Source organism: Diadema antillarum, unplaced genomic scaffold (genome assembly GCF_040938485.1).
Source record: "Diadema antillarum isolate AM-2024a unplaced genomic scaffold, OU_Dant_1.0 seq00000935_RagTag, whole genome shotgun sequence".
Taxonomy (NCBI): domain Eukaryota; kingdom Metazoa; phylum Echinodermata; class Echinoidea; order Diadematoida; family Diadematidae; genus Diadema; species Diadema antillarum.
The window spans coordinates 47,331-56,436 of record NW_027271786.1 but is presented as its reverse complement, the minus strand read 5'-3'; the positions used below and the strand labels follow the sequence as shown (position 1 = coordinate 56,436).

General features: G+C 37.4%; 1 protein-coding gene across 1 annotated transcript; it reads right to left on the bottom strand.

Annotated features, from left to right (window-relative positions):
• Nucleotides 1-4,149: 4,149 nt before the first annotated feature.
• LOC139741569 (uncharacterized) lies at nt 4,150-8,763 on the bottom strand. The gene is made up of 3 exons (XM_071652153.1): nt 8,436-8,763; nt 7,620-7,817; nt 4,150-5,971 (listed from the first exon to the last, which is right to left on the bottom strand). Exons 1-3 carry the CDS (start codon nt 8,566-8,568, stop codon nt 5,712-5,714), a joined length of 591 nt encoding a protein of 196 aa, XP_071508254.1. The 5' UTR covers nt 8,569-8,763; the 3' UTR covers nt 4,150-5,711.
• Between the last annotated feature and the right edge of the window lie 343 nt (nt 8,764-9,106).

The following is a 9,106-nucleotide window of genomic DNA, read 5'->3' as shown; positions in this document are numbered from 1 at the left end:
TTCCGATGGAGCTTTTATCTTTTTAAGGTTGAAATTGAGATATCTCGTATACGCATATTTGATGGAATCAACATTTGGGAAATCACCAAAAAAAAAAAAAAAACTGATGGGGGGGGGGGGGGTTGAGGGAGGAAAGGGCCGATTAAAAGGGGAAATTCCCCTTAAACATGAGGGAACCTTCAGTTTTCGGAATATAAGTGATAAGTCTTGTGCACTCAGAATTATTCAGAATTTTTTGTAAATCTATAAAGTGTACTTAGCTAGGGAAAGAGGCACAGAGGGGGAGGGTTTGGGAGGGGGATACCCCCTCACAAGCACGAGAGATTTTGCATATTTTGATTTGAAATTCAACGATCTGGTGCACACTTTGAGTGAAATATTCAAAAAATATCTTATTTGATGAAAGGTTGCAAAGGAGACCCGCTTCATGTGCATGCATACAGTATACACGCATTTTTTTTTTTCCGCCTCCCAAATCCCCGGTCCAAATCTTAGGGGGGGGGGGGGGGCGACCGCCCCCATCGCCCCCCCCCCCCTGGCTACGCCAGTGTATTATACAGTACTGTCGAGCCTTGATGTGAATTCATGATAAATCACATATATATCACGATCCCAGGTTCAAGATAACAAACTTTAAAAGCTATTCTATTTTGAAAGGTACCTACTATATTTTTATGAAAAATCATTGTCATCAGTGCTCTTGTCGTGTTAGCTCTTGACAAGTAGGTTTTCCCTTTTGCATTATAAAATTGAAAACTCCAAAAATGTATATGTCTCCATGCCTGTATAAGTATCGATTGATACCAACACATTTGAACGATTTTATCAATTTTCTATATCATTTATGTACGTACATTTTGTATCTATTCACTCATTTTACACACACACAATATGTGTATATATATATATATATATATATGTATAATGCACCACAAACCAAAAAAAAAAAAAGTAGCCAAACATGGATTAAGGACAGATTCTGTAAGACCAGATTTTAAGTTTTAAAATTAGGTATTACTCAATTCAAATGAACTCTTCTAATCTATCTAAATAGTGAAAAGAAAACACATACTGTGGGAGAGTGTTTACTGAGAAAAGATGCTGTAAAATGTAGGATCTATTCAAGCGCTTAATCTTATCATGCCGTGCTAGCTGAGCAATGAATGGGGCAAAAACCAGGATGTGAAACACCGCAGTATAAGCAATGAAGGGATTGTCAGATTCGACTTAACTAACATTTCCATCCACGACTAATATTAACTTTCATGGCAATAACATCATCCTTTCAAAAGTTAGTGCAGTTGAAAATGAAGAGTGTGCAAAGGAGTTTCAAGAAATGAAAAAGGGACTCTAAGACACACCTGATCACGCTATTACACAAGAAAAGTGTTTTAGAAAACTCTTAAAAATACAATATCACATTCGATTTATGATTCTAAACTTTACCATTTCATTTCATTTGATTTATTTCATTCTTTCTCTCTTTTTCGGCAAACATAACACGAAATGAATCAGAAGATGTGACATAGACATGTAATTCAACTTTACATGTTAGATAATAGTTAACAAATTATACATGCATACCGGCAAAATACAAAGCTATGTCTGGAGAAAAAAAAAAGAATTGAGAGGTCCACTGAAAAGCATGCTTGTAAATTGTGGACCACTCAAATGATTCTTCATATGAGCATATTTGATTACAAAGACATGATGTTGTTGAAGTTTTGTTCTTTAAAAAAACTTTACCCATCTCACCTATTTTGACGAAAGTAAGAAACACAATTAAAAAAACAAACCAGGACACAAATCAGTGTGTGCAACATTTTGTTGTTTTTGTGATGCACGGTTACATATTATATTCAAGATGAGGTTTAATTACCAAGGGTGAAGCGTATAAAATTTTGTCAATAGATTTGTTTAACCCCATATCCTTTTATCCTGAGTGGGTTTTCTTTGCCTGCTTTCTAGCTGGCAGAAGTCTACAGAGGCTTGGCTTTTCACGCTGAAATCATCGTTAATTTGGACATCTATTATCATCATAATTATCATTATAATTTTCAATGTCATTGACAGTCATCAATTATATAACTAATCTTTGTTAATCATCTGAATATTGCAATTAATGATATTACCATGATTATGATTACAGTGACGATTAACAATTACATCAATTATGATAAAGCATAAGAACAACACATCAACAAATTCACCGAAACACTTTACAACCTATTAACGAGGGCACTGAGAGAATTTGCAAAACGAAATACTCCTGTTACTTCCCAAGGGTTTAATAATGTTATTCATGAGAATGATTTTCCTTATCATGCATAGTCAACTGTCCTCATCACTATCAATAGCGTAGTAATTGTTAGAATTGTCATTGTTATCATTATACCTAAAGTATGTCACTACTACCACAAGTATAAATAATTATTGTGCTGCTAGCGTGATAATTCTAGAATTTTACGATCAAACATAGCTTTGAGAATACTTTCTTCCAATATCTAAATAGATGACACGGTAATTACAGCATCTTCACCCCTCCCCTCAACCTTCCCTTCCATTGGCCTCAGAAGAATTAAATATTGTAAAGAGTTATATCGCGTTCTCACCAGTGGCATTTGTTGCTTCAGTCAGCCGAACAGGAAGCAAAAAGCCGCACTGCACAAGGCAAACGAGTATGAACGAATTCATCATTGTCTTCACAGAGAAATCGCCGCATGCACAAATGCTTCGTAAGAGTCATGTTAGATTGTTTATATGTCTACCAGCCCTTGGTTAACAACGACATCATAGATACTTTTCACGCTTGCGCAGAAGATGATTGTTCAGCGATATAGTGCATTGCGCTTATACCATGCGTCCAGCCAGCCTTTTGTTATCATTATTTGCATCTTGGCAATTTATGCGTTTTCTTAGTTTCTTGCATGAAATTGTTTATGTTCAGACTTACTTTGATAAAGGTCTTTGACCCAAACGTCAGTTCAATTTTTTGGCTCCTGCGGTGTTTATACGACTGTTTTTACTCTTGATATAGATTTATATTATGTGTAATCTGGGGCATGGGGGAATTTCCATGTGAAAACCAGGAATCCTAGGGGGCTTGGGCGAGATATTCGATTCCCCTTTAGCGTTTTCAGTGCTTGTTTACGAGTATTCCTGTACCCCTACACTCTTGAAACTGCGCGAAATAAAATGTAGAGGGCAGCAGAGAATATTGCACTATGGGAGAGTTCTCCGTAACGCATCCTATATTTTGCCACATGGATTTGTTATATAATTCACCTTAGCGCATTTTACTGCACTAAGGGCAATTGTTAATATAAAAAAAAATCGATGATGCAATATTAATCCTATACAACAAAGGAAATAATATCCTATGGTTATACAGTAAAGTTTAGATAGGCTACTAGTTTTCATTTATAAATTATGGGATCAGCTGTTGCATTAAAATGTTTGTTTTTGTCCTTTTTATGAAATTCTTCCTAATTACCAAATTATCATAATTTTTTTAAAACCAAATTATGGAATTCCCCATATGCCCCTATATATATATATATATATATATATATATATATATATATATATATAGTATGCGTGGGGCTCTTACGAAATTTGAGTCAAATATCATTTCCTAACTCTCAAGCCCCATCTGTAAACAGGTTACTTCTCTGATTATAATGGTAATGCTGCAGTATTCTTTGTCATTGTCCAGTCTACGTAATACTGATTTCCTCCTGCAGCTACAAGAATTTGAATAATATCCTGAGGCTCCGAAACCAAAACACTTTTTCTTGGTTTTTTGTTTCTTTGTTATTAACATAAAATAAAAGCTTTTGTGCCACCTCAACAATAGTATTCATCGTCAGCGAACCTGGTTTCGAAACACTTCAAGCAGTCTGCAATAACACAGTGGCTGCTGGAGTCGACTGTACAATTGTACGTGTTCTGTAACATTTACACGTTATTTGCTATGCAATTTTAGTAGACAAGGACGTAGACACTGAAAATAAATGAACCCTAAATTCCCTAGATAACCACTGCCAGTCTGTACATGCATATATACTATGTTCCATGAAGATACCTTGAATAATTTTCAAGATACAGAGAAAAAAAAAGTGAAATTTTAACACTTTACTTGACCTTTTGACCTGTGACCTTTTGACCTCATCACCCCAAACTTTCACCAGAGAATTTTAATTGGGTAATACATGTATACACTAAGTTTCAAGAAAATATCTTCAGGCATTGCATAGATATGGGGGAAATAGTGAAATTTTAAGCATTTGACCTTGATCTTTTGACCTTTGACCTTGAGCATGTGCACCCAAAAGTTGATAGGCACAACTTCACCCCCCAATACACATACATGCCAAGTTTCATTAGGATACCTCAAAAGGTTTTGGTAGTTACCCTGTCCACAAAATTCATTACGGACGGACAGACGGACGGAAGGACGGACGGAAGGACGGACGGACGGACGGACGGACAACCCGAAAACATAATGCCTCCGGCACCACTTCGTGGCGGAGGCATAAAAAGGCACACCCACAATAGCGTAAATGCTGAAAGAGTGAGCGTAGTTTTCATAATTCCATGAGTATACGTGACTCTAAGTAGACTAAGAAAATAACAACATGTATAGATATATTTATATGTAATTAAATCAAACACTACACAATGTACTATATTACGTAAAAATTATTATGTATACACATTAACAAATTGTAACTCAAGTGCAAATATACATTATAAAAAATACAATTCGAAAGACCTGGAAGGGCAAAAGCGTAGGGAAATAGAAAAGGAGAAGGAATTTGAAATGGACAATAATTATCGTCATTAGCACCTGAGATTGACCGATTATGGCTGAGGCGATGAGCAGGAGTGACAAGGCACATTCTTTTACGATACATCCCGTCATATTTCTCTAACTTTTCGTACAATCATAAGCATGATTTTATCATTGACCAGCTACTATTGAGACCAACGTGCGTGCCAGTTTAATTTGTTTGTTTGCAGTATAACTGAAATGGTACAATGATATGTTTTATTGTCTACAATTTACCACGTTATGAGAATTTAATAATATACCGACCTGAATTGAAATGTAGTGCATCTATACCCCTACTTCGATTAAGCTAATCACGATATCACAGAGTAAGAAAAGAGAGAGAGAAAGAGAGAGAGAGAGAGAGAGAGAGAGGAAAAGAACAAATTCTCAAGTCTAACAAGTCCACGAGTCAATCATACGGTAGTTTACGACACCACCCTACAAGTTGACATCAACTTTAATCATCTTCTGTATGTTCTTTGTTATAATTCTTCGGACGTATCTTTTGCGTGATTTCATTTGACAAGACACCTTGCTCTAGCTATTGATAAGACTAACCGTTATATTAAAATTATCTGTTGATGGTGTAGTTAAACGACTGTTATTGTGATTCTAAGATTCGACAGCCCTGTTCGCAGTTTGTGCCCATTCTATAGTATATACTCTTGCTGTTGTGTCAGATTTGCATTTGATACGAAATAAATATGTTTTTCACAAGCTGTTTCTGAAAGAAGTCTGGTCATATGTGGATATCAGATCAACAACGTCATGGTCAACAAATGTTTCAGCCTCTCTGAATTTCAAAATCAATCTTTATTACGTGTCTCCTCGCACTATAGGTTACTGGTATACGAAAAAAACCAATAAAAATGTGGAGCTAAAATTCCACATCAGCTTTGAGAGGCGTGGCACTTGAGGTTGTGTTATCCTTTAACTCGATGTTGTTTCCATTCTGGTAGGTGATCTCCCCCTCGGTTTGACGGACTGTCCCGTTCGTCGTGAAAACTGTGCAACAGGCGGACATCGCCATGACCAAAAGGCCTATCACGCCGAGTACGATCAGGATGATCTGCCAGGCAGCAAGTCTTGACCGACCACCACCACCACCACCATCACCGTAATCATAATCTAAGTCTCCTAGCAAGGAGTTACGATTATACAAGATGAAAGGCGGACAGGGGGACAAAGAATAAAGAATGCCAAAATTAGAAAAAAAATATAAAGGAGATTCGAGGAGAAAAAAAGAAGTTGAAAACGTATGAGAAAAGACACAGGCAAAATTGGATTAAAAGAAAAAGTTAGAAGAAGAAATAGGAGGACGGAAGACATGAGACAGCAGGAAAGAAAGAGGTAAAGAAAAAAATAATATTTAAGGGGGTAGAACAAGAAAGAACAGGACAAAGGAACAGAGATGAAAGAGGGACATAGACGAGGAGCAGGGGTTGAAGAAAATAAAGAAGAGCACAAGTTTCAGTCATTGTCAGTATACATGATTGCATAATGGCAAAGTGGCAGAAAAAAAAAAATTGGTCCCTGATTACCCCTTCAAGAAGGAACACAGTGTCCAACAGTATGTTCATATAACGACTATTTGAAAACGCTCGACTTTAACAAGGTAAAGATGATTTAAAACTGACGTGTGATTTTTCAGAGAGTTTAGAGTTTCACAATGTGAAATGGTTCAAATGTTAATAATAGTATGAAATGATTGCACATTGAGTTTCACATTGTGTTTGACTTTGTTTGTTTGCTTGTTTGTTTTACTTCTGTCATAAACACAAATACAAATATAAAATACAACACATAAGGTACAAGGAAAATGATATACCATGCATAAAACGAAACATACATACACAGCAAATGAATAGTGTGACACATCATCGATGTAAAAAAGAATAGGATGTAGGATTATAGAAAGATAACGGCTAGATCTATAGCCCATAATCAGCTGCACTTTTCTGGTGCCGCTGGTCTTCCATTGGGACCAGTTGTAAAGAGGTATGGAAAAGAAAGAAAAAAAGGGTAAAAGATTACAAATCATATAAATACAAAATTATGATAATAATCCCATGAAATATCAATTTATAATGCAATATTTTACAAAAATCTGAAGGCAAAATACGCTTTCATGAAAAGTGTAGATGCATTTCTTGTGTATCAGAAAAATATTCTAAATAGATTTACACAGATGAGATTAAACCAATTCAAAAAGGGACCGTTTAAAATCCTTCAGTGACTTGCAGTCACGGACAGCATGCGGAAAGCTGTTCATAGTTTGGCTCCCCTGTAGAAAAATGCACGTTTGCAAAAGTTTGTCCTAGGTTTTGGAAGGCTAAGACTGCTCTGCCGAAATTGATAGGGCTTGGGAGAATAGCATATATTTTATTTTCATGTAAATAGGTAGGTGTTAAATTATTGAAAATCTTGAAAATCATTATTCCGATGTGAAATTTTTGAGTTTTTCACTGTAAGATAATATGCATTGACCTAACAGGAAAATGTGATTTAGGATTAATCTTCAGAATAATTCTTCCTGCTCTATTTTGCAGTTTGCGTTTCACACGATGGGACAATGCGTTCTTTTCAGCAGTGACATCATTTGGCAATCAAGACTTACTGTTGACGAAATACTTTTTACACATTCAAGACGAGGGAACGTTATTTACAGTGCTGATTGCCGGACTTGGACTTTCACATCCCAATCATAAATGTCTCTTTGTCAGTGATGTAAGGAGGTTTTCATGCCAATTGTTCAACCATCGTCTTGAACAATATTTCTCCTCACCTGAATACGTTCGGCGTCTTGACACGCTGGATTTTCCGGAGCTTCTACCTCGGGAACTACCACTTCGAGAGCTACCACTTCGGGAGCTACCACTTCGGGAGCTACCACCTCGGGAGCCACCGCCTCGGGAACCACCGCCTCCGGAGCTACCACCTCGGGAGCCGCCACCACCTCCGCGTTTCATAGCCACCGGTTGATCTGTGCAAGTAGTAAAAGCTATACTCATTTTAGTTTTGCTTCTAACCAATATATATGTCAATATCAAATCGTTATAACAATCTGAATCATGTCAAGACTGTAGGTCTAATCTGCACTAAAACAGAGAAAACAAAAATCCATCTGCAAAACAAAAACAGCATTAGTCTAGATATCATTTTTTTTTTCTGCCAGATCTACATTTGCAAAAATATGGCAGAATTAAACGTGGTTAGGTAGAAATCGAATTGATATTAAGCCTCGATACATTCATGCAGGTTTTGGGGGTTGCAATACTACTTCAGGTCTTATCATATTCAACTAAATCTGTAGCAAAAGATAAAAGCAAAAGCAGTTGAAAACTGCCACTGCCACAATAGCAACTGAAATAAAAATGTAGTCTAAGGGGATCTGAGCTTTCGATCCGAGCAGAATCTTCTTCAGAGGTAAAATGACCGTTTGATACTATTGGATTTAGGCGAACGATATTGCCGACACTAACCTTTATTGGGGCATGAAATAGTTGGTGAAAGTTTGTTTTTTATGTTTAAGTTTCACTGAACCGGCTCCTTGAAATGATTTGTGTTTATATCGGTTCGACGGAGATGCAGTAAGACTTACCCTTTTTTATTGGTGGTGAGCATTTCACTCCGGCGACGTCTGAACCAGGACACTGTGCGTCCACTTGCCGTGTGTGTTGACATGTTGACAGGTTAGCTTCCACTCCTTCACAATGAACAGTGGTCAGTATCATCGGACCATCACCTGTCCCATATTGTCCAACTCCTGGGCCTCGTTCTGCCCCTGCGTACCCAACTTGTCTACATACGACAAGAGATTCCGGGCGACCCCATGAGCTGTCGCAGATTGTCCCCCAAACACCAGCATGGAACACCTCAACTCGACCCTCGAATTTGGACCAACCGCCCACAAGCCGCAAAGACCAATCAGCTGTACAGAAAAAAAGGTGGTATTTGTCAAACAATTTGACATTGACGATCTTTACGCATATAAAACATTATTTTTTTCACTCTTTACGTGCCACGTTCCCACGCTCGACGGCGAGCCAACTTCGCATATTCTGCTCAAACGCACAAAGCCGCCCAAACCGATCGATAAATAGTCAAATGCCGCGGTACAATTCTCGCTATTGCCAATGACGTAAAAAGTACCCGGATGTCGATTTAAGCGTCATTTAAGCTTTATGGGATAGTCCGGTAGCAAAGTCACTTCCGTTCGTACGCGCGTGATACGTGACTAATGCTACTTACACATACAACCGACGTGTACTT

What these genes read in the sequence shown, in the direction of transcription:
- LOC139741569 (XM_071652153.1), bottom strand. Translation starts at nt 8,568, where the DNA reads ATGATACTGACCACTGTTCATTGTGAAGGAGTGGAAGCTAACCTGTCA. An exon ending in CTCACCACCAATAAAAAAGG is followed by an intron (nt 7,818 to 8,435) that starts GTAAGTCTTACT and finishes CTACTTGCACAG; the next exon opens with ATCAACCGGTGGCTATGAAA. An exon ending in AAGACGCCGAACGTATTCAG is followed by an intron (nt 5,972 to 7,619) that starts GTGAGGAGAAAT and finishes ACTCCTTGCTAG; the next exon opens with GAGACTTAGATTATGATTAC.